The sequence below is a fragment of the Parasteatoda tepidariorum genome, chromosome 8 (genome assembly GCF_043381705.1).
Source record: "Parasteatoda tepidariorum isolate YZ-2023 chromosome 8, CAS_Ptep_4.0, whole genome shotgun sequence".
In the NCBI taxonomy this organism is placed as follows: Eukaryota; Metazoa; Arthropoda; class Arachnida; order Araneae; family Theridiidae; genus Parasteatoda; species Parasteatoda tepidariorum.
Window position 1 is genome coordinate 20,215,216 of NC_092211.1, and position 23,021 is coordinate 20,238,236.

The 23,021-nt window shown below is 25.5% G+C and overlaps 1 protein-coding gene across 2 annotated transcripts; it reads right to left on the reverse strand.

The window, feature by feature from the left end:
- Window positions 1-293: 293 nt before the first annotated feature.
- LOC107439377 (translation elongation factor EF-1alpha (GTPase) HBS1) lies at window positions 294-22,929 on the reverse strand. 2 transcript variants are annotated; one of them, XR_011637504.1, is made up of 17 exons: window positions 22,759-22,929; window positions 20,976-21,044; window positions 19,854-20,006; window positions 17,696-17,824; window positions 15,687-15,734; window positions 14,088-14,205; window positions 13,558-13,659; window positions 11,620-11,724; window positions 10,533-10,664; window positions 8,281-8,391; window positions 8,083-8,195; window positions 7,277-7,393; window positions 5,714-5,947; window positions 4,646-4,819; window positions 2,969-3,269; window positions 1,860-2,215; window positions 294-1,350 (listed from the first exon to the last, which is right to left on the reverse strand). XR_011637504.1 is itself a non-coding variant. In XM_043052634.2 (17 exons), the coding sequence occupies exons 1-16, from the start codon at window positions 22,799-22,801 to the stop codon at window positions 2,062-2,064; spliced, it is 2,103 nt and encodes a 700-aa protein (XP_042908568.1). In that variant the 5' UTR covers window positions 22,802-22,929; the 3' UTR covers window positions 294-429; window positions 2,048-2,061. The 2 variants fall into 2 exon arrangements, 1 of the variants encoding a protein (XP_042908568.1); XM_043052634.2 differs by having other exon boundaries at window positions 294-429; window positions 2,048-2,215.
- Between the last annotated feature and the right edge of the window lie 92 nt (window positions 22,930-23,021).

Below are 23,021 nucleotides of genomic sequence, written 5' to 3' on the forward strand. Positions count from 1 at the left end.
AAGTTCAAGTGAAGCTATCAAAATTTAAGAAAAACTGCCATTAAAATTTTTATCCTAAATATTTAATTGATAATCTGTCATAGGTAAAAAAATGAAAGGGGCGTTTTCCAAGGTAAAAATCTTAATATTTGTAAATTAAAAACAAAATTTTATAATTAATATGTGTTTTGCAATTAGAGTGAGTTAATAAATTTAGCTCCTAATTATACAAATTAATTTCGCATTTAGATCTTTAAAAAAGCAGGCAAATTTATATCATAAATAGGAATGACATAAAGAAACAAAGGACAAACAAGATTTTAATATTTTTTTATTGATGCAAAATATTTGCAAATGTAACAATTGAATAATATAAATATATTACAAAATATCCAAATGTACTCAAATGAGTATGGTTATCGCCAGGTATTCATTTCAATAAGCATTAACCTAGAAAAGCAATAATGTTAAGTACTCAAAATATTTATATAGTTATACTTTGATGACATAGTTACAAATTAAAAAAGAAAAAAAATCAGCTCCCAAAAGTTATTATTCAAAGCAGGAACAATATATATCATTATCCTATTAGGATCCATATCACACCATTCCCCCCCTGTTTAAAAATTATTTTGAGCATCTTAAACATTGTTATTTGAATTTTTAATTAAATATGTACAGTAGCTTCATAAAAAGATATGGAAAAATTTGCCATAAAATATAACCCTTAACAAACAGTTATTGAAACAAACTATAGAAAATGGAAAACATTACTAATTATTGAATGAAATAGAAGAGGGTTCAAAATTTAAAAAAATAATAATAATAAAAATATTAATTGTTACAGCCTAATATCTAAATGTTAAATTATAAGATATATTTATCACAAAATTTCATTATAACTAAACACATAGTCATGTAACTGTAAATAATTTTTTTAAATATATTTAAAAAAAAAAAATTCTTATAATTAACTGGCACAATGTTTCTTGTAATTACAATAATATTTTAAATATTGAGGTTTAATAATTTTGTTGGGATACACATAAAACCATAATTGATTATGGTTTAACCAAGGGCTTACAGTTTTTAGTATGTTGTACTAACAAAAAAAAAAAAAAAAAAAAAAAAACTATGATTTGAAAAACAAAATAACAGAGTTAAATTTTTTAAATTATAAATGACAAATTTATTACTTCTTAAGGGAAGAAACTTTGATTTAAATCAAAGCTAGTATAATAATTTTTTTTGTTAGATCACATTTTATACAGTTCATTCGTGACTTAAAATTTTAAATGCCTTTTACTTATTGATTCATCTTTTCAATTTTTACTTAACATATATGCTTTATATTCAGAAATTAAAAATATTCTATTAAACAGTATGTTTTAATAAAGATTTTTTCTTAAAAATTGAATCAATGTTTTTTTTTTCATTAATTAATTTTCTACAAGTAATTTATAATCTTAAATTCACATGTAAAAAAAAAAAATAACACTAAAATCAGGTGGAATAAAATCACTGAAAAACATAAGTGTGGATATCTATGAAGTTATTTAAAAAGTGTTTGGTTAAGTTATAGAAGTTAATAAATAATTAAAAAAAGTTTATTATAAAAATTACCTGAATTAAAATTTGTATTGAATTGAAGTTTAAATTGAATTAATAATGTAAGGGAAGTGGAACATTTTTCTTAAATAAGAAAAATATTTTGTTTATGATGGAATATTTTCCTATAATGCAGACAATTTATAAAGAATTTTTTTTTTTTTGTACGCATAATATGTTATAGAGAAATAAAAACATTAAAAACATAGAAACAAAAACTAGATTCATGAAATAATATAGAATATAAAAACATATTGCCATATAAAATCAACAAATAAATAAAAAATTTTTTTTTTTAACGCAGAAAAAATAGTTCAGGTGAAAAATGTTAACAAAATTTTAAACGAAACATTTGGCATAAATTTTGTTTTACAAATTTACTTGGCGAATGACATAATCTGACTAATAAATTTTAGAGATAGATTAAAATGCAACTCATTAAGAATATAATGCGACTTACCAAAAGATTTAATGCTACTTGATTTCTGTCACTAAACCAGCAGCTACAGTTGAACCACCAGACCTTAACATAAATCTACCCAAATCTTTGAAATCTTTAAATAGTTCTAGACAAATTATTCTATTGACTTCTATTTCAACAATGGCACTACTATTTTTAGATAAACATCTGTAAAAAATTATGCCAGTTAAAAAAATTATGCACAAAATTGTTTAATCTTTATAATTAATGATTCAAAAATAAATAAATTTAATAAATGGTAAGTGTTTTATAGAGTAAAATGTTTCTTTTTTCTTGCAAGAAATGCATATCAATGCTTATTATTTATTTTATTTTTGAAAAAATATTATTACACTTTTTAGATTTTTTTAATAATACTTACGGAAAGATAAGATATATAAAAAAAGAAANTTGACATTCTTGATTTTATGTCAGTTTTACTGTAGTAGAATAATTTTTTTTATTATTATCAGTGCTATTTTAATAAATAATTCTAATTTATGATTTTATTATTTTCACCTTCCATACAAACAAGCATTTTCTTACTTTAAATCAAATTTCTGAAACAGTAAGATTTTAAGTTTTTAAAAATCAGTTCATAACCAGGGCTTTATTAAAATTAACAGTGAATTTATAAGAAATAATTATACAGAAATTTTTCGTTTAGTGCAGTAAAATTTTTAATATGAATTAATTAGTAATCTTACAAAAATTTGTAAGATTACTGATTAATTAAAATTACCGTGGAATCACAAAAGTCTGAAAATTTCTTATTCTGGAAATTCCATGAAATGCGAGTTTGTTAAGAGAGTGACAACCCAGAATATTTATGCAACAGGTTTGATGGGTAAAATTAATATAAAATACAAAAAGAGAATAATACAAAATAAAATTCACAAGAGAAATATTTTTTTTTTATACCTAGGTCTTTTCCTGACCACTTCACCAGTGCTCCTATTCAGCTGCGATATTAGTTTTGTAATAATAGCTTGCTCACTCAAGCTTTGGTAATGAAGTATTACAGGGAAGCCTTTAGTGATGGGAATACTAATATTAAAAATGACTAGGCGAGCCTCAAAGCGACTTGTGACCTTCACTGGATTCTCAATACTACATATCATGCTTCCTGAAGATATGTTGTTGGGATCAATCCCTTGAAGCTGCAACACAACATGATCACCCGCAAATCCATAAGTAAGAGACCTTTCATCCGATGACACTCCTAGATTCAACAACAAACGAAAATTTATGAGTCAGAAAACTATAAATTTTAATACTGAAAAGTAAGAAGGAAATGATTTTAAACTGTAGACTGATTCTTAATTAAATAAGGCAAATGAAAATATCGTTCAAGTGATGAAATTCTCTTTATTTACAATTTTAGTAGCATTTTATAGTTTCTTTCCAGCCCCATACTTCAAGAATAAAATCATAAAAATAATCAATGCATAATAAACTTAATAAAAGAAAAATATATTCAAAAAAATTATTAAACAACAGACGCCATAGCAACACATGCAATGATGATGTTCTTGAACACTGTTCTTGAATAGACTTTATAGATCAAAATGCTTTCTGAATGATTTGAGTTTTAGCAGAGTTTCTTTTAAACCCCATAGATAAATAACTAAATAGTACATAAAAGCAATATTAATGAAAAAATTAACATTATGTGATTTATTTCTTAATTTTTTTTTTTAAATCAGGTGCTTTTCTAAACTTATTTAAAGTTTTTATAATATAAAAAAAGTATAAGTAAAAAAATAACTGAAACACAATTAGGTAGTTTAAATATTATAAATAAAATTATATTTTTCTGATACCAAAAAAGTTATGAATCAGAAAAATATAACTTTTATTGCTGAAAAATTAGACGGGAATTGTTTGATATATCAAAAGGCTTCCTTAATAATTTGAGTTTGGTAGAGTTTCTTTAGAATCTCATAGATAAACAACTTATTATAGGAGAAAAAAGCAATATTAAAGAAACCATTAATTATTTGATAGATTAGTTTTACATAAAACATTTACATTACTTGATTTATTTCCTTAAAGAAAATTTTCTTTAAACCAACTTTTAATCAAATACTGAAGATTTTATTATACAAAAAAAGTATAAATCAAAAGATTAAATAACTGCACAAACACAAAAAGAACAGTTATTGAGGAAATTGATTTAAAAATATGGAAATAGTTTATTTTATTTATAAACAGTCAATATTGTCTAATTTTATTACCAGTGTATAACTGACAGCTCCCATGACTGTTTCATTGCAATTAAATCGTTGAAAAAGTCAATTAATACACTAGAAATTAAAGTAACTACGATTTTTTGTTAGACAAAGATTTATAACAATACCTCTTTTAAATAACCAAAATAGAAATAATTCATTACACTCTAAAAATATAAGAAAAAGAATGAATTAGAATTCTCAAAAAAAAAATTTTAACGTGTAAAAACAGGCTTGAAATCAAAACAAAGCTCAGAGAGTATTAAAAGAAAATAAATAAAGAAAAGAAAACTTTTAAAGAGTAAGAAACCAATTTTCCTTAAACTTTTAACAACCAGTTCATTTAAGACGTGTTAAATAAGTGTACCTTTTATCACTATCTGTTCCCCAGCTGGCATAACTAAGGCTTTATCACCACCTTTGACGAATCCACCTTCAATTTTTCCAGCTGCACAAAATCCTCCAGTGGCACCTTTGAAAACATCACTAACGCACATTCTAAATGGCTTGTCAACAGGTCTTTCAGGAATACGAAATTTATCTGTTTAAAAAAGATCTTTTTATAATATGAATACAAGATGCCAGTTATAATTTTGTTTCCATATGAAATATATTTTAACATAAATTTTAAGAATTATTAAAGTGAAAATACATGAACTAAAGTTTTATAATTTTAAATTTTTGACTGGAGAGAATAAAGAATTAGATTCAGGCGTTGCTTTAGAATTTTTTTAAAAGGTCTTATTTTTATAAAATTACAAAAAATCTACTTATAATTTTGTGAAAATAAGGTCTTGATTTTGTTATTTTCTAAAAAACTACTAAGGCGAGTCAAGACTTTTTGTGAAAGCTCTTGTTTTATGAATCAATTTATAATTTTGGAAAACTAAAAATTCCGTTCTTTCTACAAGAGTCATGTTTTTGAGAATACATGAAAATAACATCTCGTTTCTATAGAGGAAAAAAAACAAACAAACAAACATATTTTTCAGAGATTTATAATTCCGACTTAAAGACATCATCAATTCATTTTTTAATAAAAGACATGAGAGAAAGGTAAGTTACGAAAAAATATATTCTTAAGAGTTCCTTTTTACGACAAATTAATTTGTGAGGAGATCATTGACAAGCCCAGATTTCTTCTAAAATTACCCCTTGCATTCTAATATTTATCCTCAGCAAATTGAACCCGGCTAAGTTATGAAATAAAAATTAATAACTAATATTGATAATTATAAAAACACGAGAATTCATTAAAGTAAAGTTGTAAAAGTTTTATTAAAATATAAAAGTATTTTTCAAAAATATTGTTTTATTTAAATAGTCAAAATACTGCCAACAGCAATCAAAGAAAGGCTAAAATATCATACTGAGCTGTAAGATGAACTTTATCATGATTATAAAAATACGAGAATTTATATAAAAATCAAAATACCTATGACATCAACTAAAGTTGGGCCAGAATACCATTTCTTGAAATTAGGTTCTTGTGGACCACTTATGAGGTTTTCACCTGTCAGGCCACTGCAAGGAACAAATGCGACATCATTTTCTTTAAAACCAACTTGTTTCAGGAAGGTTGACATTCTTGATTTTATGTCATTAAATCTTTCCTCATCCCAGTTGATATTATCCATTTTATTCAGAGCAACAGCGATTTCTGTTACACCTATATATTACAAAACATAGAATTTAAATCACTTAAATAAATAATTGCAGAAAAAATTAGGTAAACAATAATAGTGCAAGAGGAATTTGGAAAATAAAATATATATTTGAAAAAAGATAGATATTAGATATCAAATGGATATTTGAAAATTTATTGACATATTTATAGGAACTGAGGAAATTTGCTCATTATATCAGGGTGCTTGTGAAATCTAAATCAGGCAAAATTATCAAAATAAAAAGCTATCATGCACAACGGAACAAAAAAAAATTTCAAAAAATAGTTACATTCTATTGTTTTTTATTTACAGTGAAAAGGAATAATGTGTGGGCTTTGTATTTTAAATAACTATCTTTTGCCGAAGAATTTGTTCAGTGTCATCAATTGTTATAAGTACGACAGTCATGATGCTAAATACTTCAGCGATGTCATTTTCTGTTATAAAATATAGTACCATCCATAATTTCTTTTTCTGTTAAAAAAAAAGAAAAAAAGGTAACTCTTTTAGAACGATTTTGTTAACAGAATCATCAGTTTATGTTTGCCAATTATTAAAGATGTGTTCTGATAAAATTAATAAAATATTTAAAAAGATTTTTATACACATCAGTATAGGTCAAAGTTAATGATCAGCACCTGTCACAGGGCGACTAAATATGACAAGTGGCAGTTAAAAAACTGTTTGGGAATCACCACTTATTTTATCAAAAATGCACATCATGTAGAATCATATAGAATTATCATGAATAATTTATAATATTCTGAAAATTACTTTATTTCGTTCTTATTTTAAAATTTTCTTCATTTTAGAATTGAACCTTGTAATGATTACCATATTTTGAGAAATATTTCAAAATAAATGCCTAATGCTTACATTTATATCAATGGTGCTTCAGATTATTTAAAATTTTCAATTTTTGATTAAACGGTTACATGTTTCAAAAAATGGCCAATGTTAAAAATGCTACAACTGGCTAATTGCAAAATTTCCTGATTTTGCCTTATACTATGAATGCAATTAACTATGAATTCTTATACACATTAACTATGAATGCAATTCTAAAAGGAATCAACTAAGAATAAACAGGAAGCTATCAACTAAACAAATTAAGCTTAAAAATGTTTTTTTTTATTCAACATAATCATAAATGTCTTACAATATCCAACAAACACATTCTAACCCAAATGAAACTAACTCTAAAGTATCTTTCTAACTCTAAAGTATTAAATGAGCATAGCATATCTATTTTTTTCGGAAAGAGTTATAAAATACTTACAATACATTTGCTCAACTTATATTATTAAAGTCGATATCAATATAATACAAACCTAATGAACGAATAAGCATGGTATGTTCCCTCGTCTGACCTCCAGCTTCAAAACCTGTTTCAAATTCTCCTTTCGTAGAATCTATAACAAGTACAGCTACATCTGCTTGAGCAGCACCTGTACAAAATGTTTTAAATTGTATAAATCATTTTTGACAGGTAAAAATAATAGTTCCAAGACAAGTAACATTTAAATTGCTTGTGTGTTAAAAATTACTAAAAATATAGTATTTCTATTATTTATCCCATATTGAATTTGTACTTTCACTAAAAAAATACCATCGAGTTTTGGCTCATGGCTGTTACGATGCACAAATTAAGATCTACTAAGTTATTTTGTATTTCACAATCGTTGATGAACAGCTGACCCAATTTTTGAGTTTACGACTTCTAAAGTTCATCTCTGTAGCCTAATAACTTTAAACCAAATCCAGAGGACAAGGGAACTCCTCTATGAAAAATTAGGAGAAATTTGCATTTGTGGAGGACTTTTTGATGGAACTAACTCGCATTAGCGTTACACGGAAAGGAAGACCATGAGAACCTCCCACAGTTAGCCTGACGGCAAGGGTAATCTAGTCCCCGATCCATCTAGAAACTGAGGATACTACACGTCAACACTGTGGTCAATGCAAGCCCAATGAGGATTCGTATCGACTAGCCATTGCTGAGATTCGAACCCGGCTCACTTTATTGGAAGGCGAACGCTCTATCCCCTGAGCCATCGCGGCTCATCTACTAAGTTAGTGATTTTTTTTATTCATTAATTCTGTGGAACAAGAAATTTAAAAAAAACTTTTTCATTACCTGTGATCATATTAGGAATAAAGTCTTTATGGCCAGGAGCATCTAATAGTGTGACAGATTTATTTGGAGTTACAAATGAAGAAAGTGCAACATCCATTGTTATACCTCGATTTCTGGAAACAATAAAAATAACAGAATGTTCTAAGAAAAGAAATAAAACAAAAATAAATATAATTTTGAATATGTTTTTGTACTAACCTCTCTTCAGGAGTTTCATCAAGAACCCATGCATACATAAATGAGCCTTTTCCCATTTTCTTAGAATCCCTCTCAAATTTATGCATATTTTGCTTGGATATATTTCCTAACCTGAAAATCAGTTTCATATTTTATTACAAGACATAGGAAGATTTAAAAAAATTATCACTGTTAAAATTATGCCTAAAAGCCATATTTAAAATTGCTGTTTTATTCTGATTAGAATTTTAATAAAATTTGCTCTAGAAAGTTTCTCAATATATAAAGCAATTTTTCCCTTTGTAAAATAATTCTATTGAAAAAAATTTACATTATTGGTGAGAATAACTTGTTGCTTACATGGAAGAAAAAGCAACCTACTGGAATAATAAGTTTATATATTATTACTATAATTATAAAAATATCTTAAATTGCAAATTTGATAAACGGGAAATTCTAATTAACCTGTGTCTTTTAAATAATTATATTTTATATTTATAATGGAAAACAATTTTTTTTTTACTCAAATAGATGGAATACCACAAGGATCTAATTTTCTGTCACTTCTGGCTAACTTATTTTTACACTATTATGAAAAAATTAAATACTTAATATCAAATTTGTTTTCAGAATTATTTCACAATCATATAATTTTGTTAAATTATATTTACCCAAAGTAATTAAAAGTACCTTGTAATAATTATAATATTAATTTAAACTTTTTTGGTTTCAGGTTTTAAAAAAGAAGAAATATTTACTTTGTTGACACATACGATAGCAGAAATGATTTAACTAATTGAATCATATAATTAATAACTGAATAAATAAATTAATTGAATTCTAAAAATATTTAATTAAATATTACTTTTAATCAAATAAAAAATTTTGCAGTATTATCTATTAATCCAAAAAACAAATAATCATACTTTTAAAAAAAAAAATTGATCAAATACAGTGACTATCTAATAAGTGAAATTAAATTCTATACAATATCACTGAGATATGTATTAAAATTAACAAAATAATATATCGATGTAAAAATTTTTAGATACTTAATTAGGGTAAATCTGTGGCAATCTAATTTTAAAATTATATCTGCCTTAATTGTAAATAATTGAAATTTTATCACTAATCAACAACCTACTCAAATATTCAATTAAATAATTAATATTATTGTTATTAATTTTTATAAAAATCTTAGAATTAAAATCTTGTATTTTGACATTTTATTAATAAATTGAACAAATTCAACCTTTTATTAATAATAAATTTTGAATTACCCACCATATTTTATTGCCTTCAATAAATTCAGTTTTTGTGCCAATGAAAGGTAACACACAAATCAAATGCAGTTCTTAACTTCAGTATGATTATGCCTTAAAAATATATCTTACAAACCCTCTATTTACACTTTAATTTCATATTTTGGAATCTGGCAGCTTAGTTAGGAAAATATTTCCACATCATTTTTGTAACTTATTTGTAAATACATGAAATCTTTCTCCTTTCTCGCTTATTATGTTCCTATTTGTGAGTTCTTTTTTTTAATTGTTGAGCTATTTTTATTTGATAAAATTATGCTTACTCCTTTTTTGGTGCTCCTTACAATATTGTAGTGATATATTTTGCTTTGGCTGTATTAATAAAATATTAGAAAAGGCTATTTGCAGATAGTGTGAGCTAATGATTATATCTTTTCATTGTCAATTTTTCTAATTAATTATTTTTAAACTTCCTCCCAATAATTCTTTCCTTCTATAATTTAAAATCTTTTCCCCATTTCTTTTTTGCTTCTTGCTTAAATATAAATATGCGTAAAAGATTAAAGCCAGAAACGCTTTTTAAACCCAATGACCTTTAAAATAATTAAGAAAAAGAAAAAAAAGATAAAAAATTCACGCATGATTTTTAGAATGGAAAAAATAGGCTTTACTTTTCCAGACAAGACATATTTCATTGAATTTTTTTCCCACATTCCAAATCAATAAATACCTTGTAAATTTAGCTCAAATATATTTTAATGCAACACTGAAGTTTACTCACAAATATTGCTATACATGAATATGAAATACATTAATTTTATGTGTTTTTTTCAATATATAAACAATTAAAATACAAATATCAATCAAAGTACTTCAACCATGGAAACTACAAAATAAATTATGAAAACTCCATAAGTGATAAAAACTAATACGGAAGAGTAAAAGAAAAAAAAAAACTAACTATTACGGATGTTATTATCATTAAACTTAATATACAAAATTTCATATCACCTGTACAATAAATGGCCCATTAATGTGCTCTTTCCAGCATCAACATGACCAATAACAACAAGATTTATGAGAGGTTTAGCATCTCCTCTTTCAGTCTCATATATTTCTTTTCCACTTTTCTCTGATTTTGCTCTGTTAAAATGAAAATTATTATTTTTCAAATAATATTTTAAAACATTAAAAATTCTAAGGAAGTCAATACAATTTTTAGGTAATGTTTAGCAAACCACAAATCCTTAGGCAGAAGAGATTTTGGTCAAAACATAATTTCCATGATTATAAGATGTTTTTGTGCATTACACTGACATCTAGGGGAAATTATAGAAACTTTAAAGTATCTTCTGGAAGGAATATAATTAATATTATAAAATTCTCTCATCACTATATCCTTCACACACATTCTTCAATTAAGTAAAAGTATTAACCATACAAAATTGCATATATATTCAATTTGAATATAACAATATTGAACTCTTTGAAATTTTTTTTATATCAGGATTTCAGCAACAAGCAAAACATATAATAATTATAATAATAATTAAAAAAATGTACATTTCTAGTTCATTTTTTTATGATTCTCATGACTGTGTCAGTATATTTATTTACCAGGGTGCGTAGCCAAATCTTTGAATCAAAAATAAGCACTTTTTAAAAACTTTTCAAGCACTTTACAAAAATTTTCAAGCACTCAAAAAATTCATTTTCAATCAGTGATATCATTGAAAAACAAAAACTTTTTGCAAACAGTTTTAGCGTTAAAAAAAACTCCAAAAAGAAACAGACGTAAATCGAAACAATCAGTACTTTCCCACATCATCGAGTGAATTCAACTTGACCCTCAACTCAGAACCAAAGTACCCGTACCCCCTACGTCAAAAAAGTGTTAGAAGTAAAATAAAATAAATAATAATAAAATTAAAATAAATTAAAAAGAAAAACATTTCATAAGGATCNCAACAAGCAAAACATATAATAATTATAATAATAATTAAAAAAATGTACATTTCTAGTACATTTTTTTATGATTCTCATGACTGTGTCAGTATATTTATTTACTTATTAAAAATTTAACAGACATATAACATACTTTATAGTAGGCTTGGGTTCCTCACAGCTGTTTTCTAAACTTGTGCTTTCATCCGGTACATTTGTGAGGGAAGTTTCACTTTTAGCTACACTAGCATTACCAGACCTAAAACAGATAAATAAATTTAATTTTAAGCTAAGATTTCTCCAAATTAAACAGTATTTTTAGTCAATTGATTACTGAAATAAAAACTTTTTTAACGTGATTGCAATTTTGGTAATAGCCACTTTTTCCCCATCCATTAATTTATCAATAATGACACAATCATAAATCACTGAGGCTTTAAATATTCGTCTTCAAAATTACTTAATTTCTCATCCCATCAATAATATTCTAAAAATTACCAGGAAGTAAGCATACATTAATCAATTAATACAAGAAGGATTGTATGTTTTCAACAAAACTAGAAATCACATTTAATTTAAAACTTTACAATAAAATTGTTTAAATACTAAAATAGGAGAAAGAGGTCCATTCTTGAATACATTAAAAACCAGAATATTTCGAAACACAAGAGATGTGAATACATTTTAAAGATAGTCAAATAATATCTGTATGCAGATGTTAATTTTTCAACAAGTTCCCAAGAGAATATTATAATCACCACTAATAGATTCAGCAGCAAATAACTAAAACTATTAATACAAAAAAAGGGACTCATAGCAAACCTTAATGAAATCCGTTTTCTTATTTTCAACAATTACTTAACGAAATATGACTTCATAAGTAAGGAAATAAAATATTTAAATAAGTGGGTTAAATTAAGTTTGCTACTATTTTATTTTTAAAAGTTAACAATAAATATTTATTTTTCGAAACATTAATGTGATTTGGTGGTATTGATTTCATAAATTTTAGAATTTCTGCAAATTCAGAATTCTTATAATGGAAATTTTTTAATTAATGCATTCATAAAAAGACATTTATTTATTTAGTAAGGGAGACACAAACAATATAAAAATAGATAATTAGCAGTTTAAATTACATGATTTTATATTAATGTTTGTACAAGGTTAACATAAAGGAATGACAGGAATTCAAGATAAAATATCTCGAGAAATATAGATTGCACTAAAAAAGTGAAATTAGTCCCATTCAAAATTTTTTAAAAGCCATTCAACGGTACCAAACTTGATCTTTCACCTCACTCCATGGGGGTGGGGGGCAACTTTGAAATCCTAAATAAGAACCTCTATTGATTATCATGACAGATTTGGATTCTCCAGAAAAACGCCACCCTATTTGAGATGTAGGATGTATTTTGCTTCATATATGGAGTTGTAACCACCAAACAGGGTTTAAAATATTAAATCTTGAGATTCATTAGATAAAAAAATAAAACATTAAATAATTTTATACAAATTTTTTTAAAAGATTTTTTTTGAAAAAAAAAAAAAAAAAATTAGAGANTATTTTGCTTCATATATGGAGTTGTAACCACCAAACAGGGTTTAAAATATTAAATCTTGAGATTCATTAGATAAAAAAATAAAACATTAAAAATTTTTATATAAATTTTAAAAGATTTTTCTTGAAAAAATAAATAAATTACAGAAAATATTTTTAGTTTTACTTATTTTTATTTTCAATTTGATGGATTTTAAGTTATCACCATTTTTAAACAGTTTGTATCCTTTTTAATTTTTCGGTTACAGCAAAGTTCCAAGTAAAGCAAAATGCTTGAACCTACATCTCAATACTTTCTTCTGGAAAACCCAGATATACAAATAAATAAAACAAAAAATAAGGGTTCATATTAAAGATTTCAAAGTTACCCCCAAGCTAGGGGTGGGGGGATGCAAGTACCAAGGAACTCATTTGTGAATCAAAAGGATTTATTGGCAGAGTGAAACTACAACCTAAAAAAACTTTGTTTAAAAAAAATAGTATTTCAAAATACACTATTTTTAAAAGGTATAAATATATTTTAAACCTTACTGTTCACTTGGAATCTTGTTTTTTCTTTCAGAAAGTTCTTTGGCAGAAGTGTCTAGTTCTGGGGGTGTAGGAAGCTCATTTTTTGCAGTTTTATTTTTCATTCTAAAAAAAATAAATAAATAAATAATAATAAATTATTTTAAATAAATTGAAGAATGAAGAGGAAGAAAGTTTGCTAACGTTGATAATGCATACAAAATAATGAACATCTCATAAAATAATAAACAAAATGCAAAAAAAAAAAGAAAGAAACAGAAAAAATATAGAATTTTTTTTGTTTCTTCTCATAGTTCCTGGGAACTATTTTTTAAACAAATACAGGTAAGGTAGATGTATGATTCAGAAATTATTTAGAAAAATAGAGACATGATTTAGAAAAATTAGAAAAGAAAACATTTTTTCAAATAAAATTATTTAATATTTAATAAGAGGTGAATTTTTTTGTCAATCTAGGCAAGGTATGCCTAACGGATGAGCAATGCAAACTATAAAAAAATATCAAAATAAATATAAAAAAAGAAAATACAAACATGTCAACATTATCTTTTTTTCTGTTGATGTTTGGAGATTTGCTACTGGATATTGCTTCATTACTTGAAAGTCTTTCATTACGATCACCAACCTTTTTAACAGTAGATTGTGTCGAAGCTAAAAAATAAAAACAGAAAAACATTTTAATATGAATTTTCTTGCAGGATGGTTACACGGTTCAGAACCATTTAGTCAGAAAACCGTGAAAAATTTTGCTTGATTTTCCCGTCATTTGCATGTGCGCAGGGGGTTATATTAGTTAATTTGGTGTATTTTTTTATATCTAATCTTCAAAAAATAAATAAGTGAATTTTGTATATTTTTTGTCTAGACTTGCAAATGTTTTTACTCTTTAAATTTCATTTTTCCACTATTTTTTTCAATTTAGGAGAGCTACTTTTATTTTTTTTCTTAATTTAAAATGTGTTACTCTTTCTCATTGTAATTTCGGTTTGATAAAAGATCGATAAACAACACTCAATAAACCGGGAAATTCAGACACCCAGGACAGCGATGGGCCCAAGCATCCTGGATAATTGGTCCTCTACTGTTTTTCAGAGATCTTTTGGCAATAAAATAATTGTTTTGGGACTAATCACAAAGCATACATTGATTATTTAATGACAGGCAATTTTGGATTTAAGGAAACAGGCAAAGAAAACAAAGTGTGTGTGATGTTTTCTTTATGTGTAAGTAAAGTAGTTCTTGAATATCTTTTAGGACCACTTAACACTTTATATACAAACTTCTATATACAATAACTTTGCAAGATGTTAGTACATTAAAGACTAAAAACCATTAAGTCATTCAATTCACTTTAAAAATATTACTTATTTTCCTGAGTTCTATCATGTTCTTCGTATTTGGCAAAAAAAGTTGTATTTTTAAAATTGCAATACAATTATAGGTGAAAAAATGAAAAACTTGGATTATAACAGTGGTGAGTATATGTAAGAGGTAAAATGTTTAAATTGTCATATAACAGGAAATGGTCAAGGTCTTATTCAAATTAAATGTAGAGGCAAGTTACAGATTGATTAAAAATAGAATATTCTTCAAGTGAAAGTAATTTAAATGAATAAATATTCTAGAATATTATTTTAATACGACAATAGATAGCTGAGTGATTGAAATTGGTGATGATTGTAAATTGAAAATTCATCCATTACTGAATATTTTGAATTGTCAAATTCTTATAACATAACTGTTTCAAAAACAAAAAATATTTGTAGAGTTTGAAAAGAATATAAAAAGATTTTATTAAAAAAATTAAAAGTTGATTATATCTTGTACAGACTTATAGCTTTTCAAAAATATCCAAAATGTTAGATTTCATGTACTAAACACCAAAATTAAAAATATTACTGGATCTTTAATCCTTATATGTTTAATATGAATATATGAATTATAAATAAATAAACAAAAAAGTTTTTATTTTATTTTACTTAGGAAACCTTAGTTATAAAATTTTTAACAAAAGAAATTTAATTAAAATTAGACAAAAATTTTACAATAGGAACAAAAAACTCAAATGATAATAGAAATCAAGACATTTTCTTTTCAGATTTTTAACAACAAAGCATATAAATTTTACAAACCTTTTTGTGAAGTAACTCTGTTTGCACGCATTGGTTTGGGAGCACTATCTAGATAGAAATAAATAAATTAAATAATGAAAGAAACAAAAAAGTGCTAATGAATGTTAAGATCTGTGAAAAAATTTTTTTAAATATACACAAATATAAAAGATCACCATTCTGAAAAATTTTGTTTGACTAAAATTAGCACAAACAGAATGATACACATATTTCCATTCAAGGCTTAATCCTGTTCATAAACAACCTTAGTACTTTTTTCTTGACAGTACTAAAACTGCTTAATATAGTGGCAATCAGCGTGGGCAAGTGGAATCTTTCCTATATATAGTCCTATTCATTATAGATAACAATATCTAAATCAGAAAAATATGGATATTGTCAGAGATGCCATAAAAGTAAAGTCATAATGCATATCTGTTAAAAAGATTTATAGATAATATTTTTAAAAATAGCAAAGGAAAAAGAATTTCACAAAGACAGTTTTAGACTAAATAGAACTAAAAACTCAGAATTTCAGACTAGAGATTGGCAGGCCATTTTCTAAGAATAGCCTAAAGTAGAACTGCCTTGAAAGTTTTTTTTAATATTTCCAATGAGCTGCACAATCGGTCTTGCCAATGAGCAGACCTAGTGCGTTCTCCAGAGGTGGTATCCACTCTTTCAGGACCACCACAATGGGTGAGATACCGTTGGTTATGTTAATTTGGACGTCTAGTTTCTGCCACACTAGATGGCAGCACCGAGACTCTATTTTGGATGCTAAAGTGCACTAGGAATTTAATTTTTGCGGAAATGCCAAGAGCCAATGAGACACTCCAGAGATCTTTTACATGCCGCATAATCATGCAACATGGCCGCTGAGGATTTTCTGCATCCCGAAAATCCGGTGTCTGGGCCGGGGATCGAACCCGCAGACTTGGGCTCAGAAGGCCGACGACACGGCCACCCAGCCAGCCTTGAAAGTTTAGAATGCAATTCCCTATAATAATAGATCAAGAGGCAAACAAAAAAGGAAGAAAAAAAAAGAAAAAAAGATGGATATGCTGTTTAGAACAACTTTTCTACTATTAAACTAAATACCTGGAGGACAGTTACCTGTAAAAGATTGCATTAAAAAAATCTTTTAAAGAAGGCCAAGGCCTACCTTGGGATGTTATGCCACAAATGATGATTTTGTTAATAATAGATAAGATTTTTATTCTTGCAATTAACAATCATTGAGAGTTTTTGATGACACATTTGGTGCATTATGGTTCTTTCATGTATGCAATGCTGTGTGCTCTTATGCACGCAAAATGAATAACTAGAAGTTATTTGAAGTGAATTCAGGAAAAGATATTTGGGAAAAAGTGGTCTACATAATGAACCTTTGATTAATATAAATTTAGTGGCGCAGAAAATAATTTTAAATCAAATTTAGAAAACTGTGAATCATACAATAAAACTGGCTCTTAACTATCACTAGAAGAAATTTTTGCAAAAAGTATCACTAACTTACTTAAAAATAATTGCGTTTAGTGCTCTTGCTTTTGAAGAAACAATGTTGTGGCAATCAAAAACTAAATACTTATAGTAAAACAATGTCACAAATCATTTTACTTAAAAAAAGTGTGCTAAAAGGAAAATTGTGCAAAAGCTATTATTTTTGTGCACATTCAAGCATTTTTCTTTAATAAATATAATTTCATAAATAAGTTTGCATTACTTCGAATAACTAGCATATATTTTAACTGCAAGAATCTATAAGTTCCTAAGAACACCTTTCAAAACATTTAAATCAGTGAGAAATGTCTTATTAACAGAACTTTTATAATACATTATCTCTTCCTTGTATAACATGGAGAAAGAGCATTTTATTAAGCAGAAATCAACCAAGTACAACTCCTAACAAATAACTTGGTCAACAGTTAAAAGGATTAAATAAGATAAATAATAAAATTCAAAAATATCCACCAAAGTATTATTTTAAGCTGGAAAGTAAGAGATAAAAGATAAATAATAGTAATTACCTTGAAGAACTGCATTTAATGATTTTTCTAAATCAAAATTGTTATCTAATGCTGCTTGCTTTAAAGTAGTTTCAGGTATGGTGTCACCCACTACATTTTGCATAGCTTCTATTACAGATAAGAGTTTAGCTAAAAGAAGGACGAAAATATTAATTAATGATATAATTCTTAATTAACTTATTAATTTTTTTCAATGTTGTTGAATAGAAATTTTAAATTTTTTTAAAAAATAATGTGATGCAGCTCTTTATTTGGAAAATGTTTACAGAATTTAAATATTTTTTTTTTCTTTTATAAAAAGAACAGCCTATTTAGTTTATTAAATTTTGTGAAAAATGTATCCTATTTAAGGAAACCAAAATTTATAAATTATGACATGAGGAAAAATCAGCGGAGCATCTTCAAAAAATTATACAATTTCAGGACACTATATATTTATGGAAAATATTAGTTTATATGTGCAAAAGATTTTTTTTTTTTTTGAATTGATAACTAATACCAGATGCAGAGCCATTTTCAAACTTGTTTTTATTAGTACATAGAAGTTTTCAAATATTACATAATAATTTTTTTACATTAATTTGTTTATTTTTAGCTGAAATTAATTTAAGATGAGTATTGTATTTTCATCAGTTATTTTCATTTGTATTCAATTTAAGACCAAATTTTCTTGTGTAAAACAAACATGAATATTTTATTTTTGATACTTAACTGCAAGCATACATAGAAAAAAAAATTCTATGATTATGAAAAAAATATGAGACATTTGAGGACGCATGTCAAAATTTTGGGACATTTTCATTCCTAAAATAATTAGAAAGTTTCTGAAGATAACCAATGAAATATGAGGGCTGTCGTCAAGGCTTGAAGATGTCTGCTAACATTAATCTAATTAGTAATTTAATTCAACTCTTAAATTTAAGTAAAAATATTCAAAATTCTCAGTTGCCAATAAAAATAAGAAATTTGCGACATATGCCCAAGCATAAAGTTTTAAAAACTGAATATAACATTAGAAAAAATTTATAACATTTCTCAATGGAGGATAAAGTTTTGTGTTATAGTTTCCAGTACTTTCAAATTGAATAATAACGTTTTTCTTCATTAATGCTTCGTTGAAAAAAATGACTATACATAAATAATAGATTTGTAGAGCTGTGTAGACAAATGTTTACAGGAAAGTAAATCAAAATAAATAATTTTACACTGACTTCACAACCAAATATTTAAAGAAAAAGAATATGTTTACAAAAATATCCTACCTAATATATTTGTGTTTTATAGTATCGAAAAATGATAATACATCAATTATATCAATAAAGTATTTTCTATCATTGTATACATTTATTAAGGCCCATATTATTAGGAGGTTGAAATTCTTGAATCAGTTTTGATAAAATTCTTAAAAAAGTCTCCATTTCCAAAGCTTTCAAAGACACTCATGATAAAGTAATTATGAATTTTTGATGTGGTTTATCACTGTCATTATTATAAATAATATCACCTAAGGTATAATGAGCACAGAAATATATAAAAAAAAAGAAAAATTTAAAATAAAAAAAAAATTAAGAATGCAATAGAAAACAATTGAGAATACAGTTTATTGCTATTAATAATACATAGAATAACAAACAATATTTTTATTGAATGTTGTTTCATAATTTGAAAAGTATCAAATTTAATACTATAATTTATAGAAAGTTTTTAAAGTTTAAACATGAAGATTGATAATTCATACAACAACTAATAGATGAACAGGTCAGAAAATATAACTTTATAAAATGTTCAAATTATCTTAGAAAAATAAAATATTAGTAAATCTAATTTTAATTAAATAAGATTTTACTAATTCATAAAAGTAAAATAATTAATATAATCATATGAGACAAATATAGTAATTTTTTAAAAATCTTATAAAAGGGAAGAGTCCAAAGACTATACCCCCCACCAGCAGCTCAACACTAGAGTTCAGAAACTTATATCCAACGTGTGGTTCACATTAGGTGTTGTATGTAACATTAATTGTTATTCCAATATGGCAGGACCCATAAATTCGTAGTAAGTAACCAGATAATTCAAGTAACCAGAGATTTGAGATACATGGAGCTGAATTAATGAGAATCTACTGTAATATAATATTTATATAACATGACATTACCATAGTCTTCATCACTGAGCTTTAGGTTTTTATCTGAATGAGGCTCAGCATTGTCCTCTTCGCTGTCATCCTCCTCTAGTACAGCATCAGGATGATCGAAGAATGCACCCATTGAGGAATTCTGCTTACTACGATCATACAAAAATTGAGCCTCTGCAAATGGAAAGGTTATAAAATATAACTTCTTATACAATTATTTTAAGAATTATACAAATTAATTATTTACTAGGCAATACTCAGTGCTAAAGTTCTAACAAATCATCATCCAGCATAAGTGTTCTCCTGGCCTGCCTCGCCCATCCTTTGATCCTTATAAATGTGCCCACTTTGCTCTTCTTGTAAAAATAGGCTGTCATTCCTTAAAAACACTGTCTTTTAATTTTTTTTCGAGAAAAGATTATTTTCTTTATCATCTGTATTAATGAGAAGTCCATTTCTGATTTATTTTGCCATTGATTACTTAACTTTTAATTTCATTTCTTTATTTTATATGATTTTTAAGTTGCTTAGTTATATAGCTAAAATTCGAAATCAGATTTAGCCTCAGAGATAGTTACATTTTTTATTTGGCAAGGGGAGGGTTAATGAATTTTAAAATGATTTTTAAGCTTTATCATTTAATTTATTTTAATAAATACCTTTTAATTTAAAAATACCCATTTGAATGTTTATTTTCATCATTTAACCCCTTTTTTATTTTACTTTTCTTTTAGAAGAAAATTTATTAACAGAGATTGTCTTTTAGATTGCCTTTAATTATTTTTCAAAAGCTTTTACTTTTTCAACCTTTTTGATAATGAGTGAAAATTACTTTGTGAATACATAATATACATAAAATATTATAAAAGGGTAATTCAAAAATTGAGGATCAAATTCAATTATTACATAATATTACATATTTTGATAAATTTTGACAGTGTTAAGTGAGTGCTCTATCATTCCCTTTTTTATTTCTAGGAAGAACTCTGAGAAGCGTCAAATAAAAACCAAGTTTTAACCTTAAAAAAAGGGAAATTAATAACATTATTCACCATTTTATAAATTACTCCCTAAACAAAAACTTTTTGAATTATCATCAAAATTTCATTAACATCAAAAAACTACAAAAAGAATTCTAATTACCTGTACCAGGGGATACGCAAAAATCGTCTTCCACTGAATGTCCATAGCATGATGAAAAACCGTCATATTCTATAAAATATTAAAAAGATGCATTAATTTTCCCAGAAAAATGTTAGATTCTAGCAGAGGTGCAAAATAGTAATGAGCTTATAGTAAGATTTCACACTTAGTAGTAAAAAGTATCCAGTATTTTAAATGAATACATCAGGAAATTTTTTAAGTTTACTCAATATTTATTAAATTTTAAAATATTAAGTTTAAACTCGTGGAATTTGCAAAAAAAAAAAAGAATAAAAAAAAAAAAGANATTATATTAAAATTTTAATATTTAGATGGCAGTATCTAAAATAGTCTCATTATTTTTCGAGTCGAACCAATAACAAGTATTATATTTTGTGTAGCAATTAAAAGCAGATACTTTTTGAACTTACTTTAGAGTAACTAAACTCATTCTTGGATTCATGAGTCTACTTTGGAGTTGATCCACAGCAAGGACATTATTTTAATATATATATTTTAATATATTATATTATTTATAATATTTTTTATTGTTTACATTCAATATAATTCTTCAAAGATAATTTTTCTAAACATTTTGAAAAAAAAAAGAATTAAAAAAAAAAGAAATATTTGATATGTCTTATGAGATAAATTTTTTTAAATACTTTTTTTGAATCATTTGGATTAAAAACTATGTACTGAAAAATTTTGTTTCAAATTAGATTTAGTGTATTATTCCTTCCTTATATTATTTCGACTTTAATCTAATTAGTCTCATTCAAAAACTTGCAGTAATGATTTCCTACTTTCTTTTATGGCTTAATTCCATTTTCATAATTTTATTAGTACTAATAATAACAAAAGCATGTTAAATATTTTATAATTCTCAACAAAATATAGTCATAAATCCTTTTTTACACATGAACTTTTTTGTAAGCAAGCTTGCAAATGACCATTGTTTTTTACGCCATAAGTTTTATCTGATGAACACATCAAAGAGACAATAAGACTGTTAAAAGCAAATTAGTCATTCTTGTAGCACTATACAGAAATTAAAATAAATAAAGTAAATATATTTCATAAAATTTAATGAATTAATTAAAAAGTTTCTGTGATTTTTTTTACAAACACTTAATTATGAGAAAAAATTGCAGTTTCTTAACACTTGTCGTAAGTGAGCTTGACCGTATTTGTAATTTTGTGTCCGATTTAAATCAATTGACCTTTAAGCGAATAAAATGTTATATATAAAAGTGTATGTTTTGTTAATTATATTTCAGGCCTTTAGGAAAACTTTTAACAATTAGTAATTTTGACCAATATCTTACAAAACTTTAAAAGATGTTATTTGATACTCAGTTTCATTTTTTAAATTCTAATCAATGATATAAACTACAAACAAAATACATAACACTTTCGATGCAAAACTCTTAATGATGCTTTGTTAGTTAATACTAGAAGCAATGCATCGCATTTAATCAATATTAAATAATCCTATTTTGTATTTTTACAAATAAAAATTACTTTGACAGGATATAAATGAATTTTTAGCTATAAATTAATTCCCTCGATTTCTAAGAAAAATATTGCATAATTTTTAAATATAATTTTATCTAAAAGAGGAAACAATGTATGATCATCTGTTATTTATGTATTTTTTATTTAAATAATAAAATCTAACATATTTATCCATGCAACACACATTTAAATAGCACTTTTAAAAAAACAGCATGTTAAAAGATTTCAAGCCGATATAAAACTTTAAAATACATTAAATTACAACCTTCATCAACATCAAGAGCCCGAATATGCCGATGACGAGCCATTTTTAAAATATATTGATATATTTTAAAATCTATATAATTATACTCACGCTATACACTACCTTTTTCATAACATCAAATCAGAAGCAGAAATTTGACAACAAACACAAAGCATTTTTGATGCCAGTTCTGAATGCACAGTTAAGGAACTTAAAATAATAAATAAATCTAAAATCATAATCACGCAAAATATATGATAATTGACTTTTATAGCTAACTGTAG

Excerpts from the sequence above, each read along its gene's own strand:
- LOC107439377 (XM_043052634.2), bottom strand. The coding sequence starts at position 22,801 with ATGGCTCGTCATCGGCATATTCGGGCTCTTGATGTTGATGAAG. Across the intron at positions 20,007-20,975 it reads TTGCGTATCCCCTGGTACAG|AGGCTCAATTTTTGTATGAT; the intron begins GTAATTAGAATT and ends TTCCATTTGCAG. Across the intron at positions 14,206-15,686 it reads CAGAGTTACTTCACAAAAAG|CTTCGACACAATCTACTGTT; the intron begins GTTTGTAAAATT and ends TTTATTTTTTAG.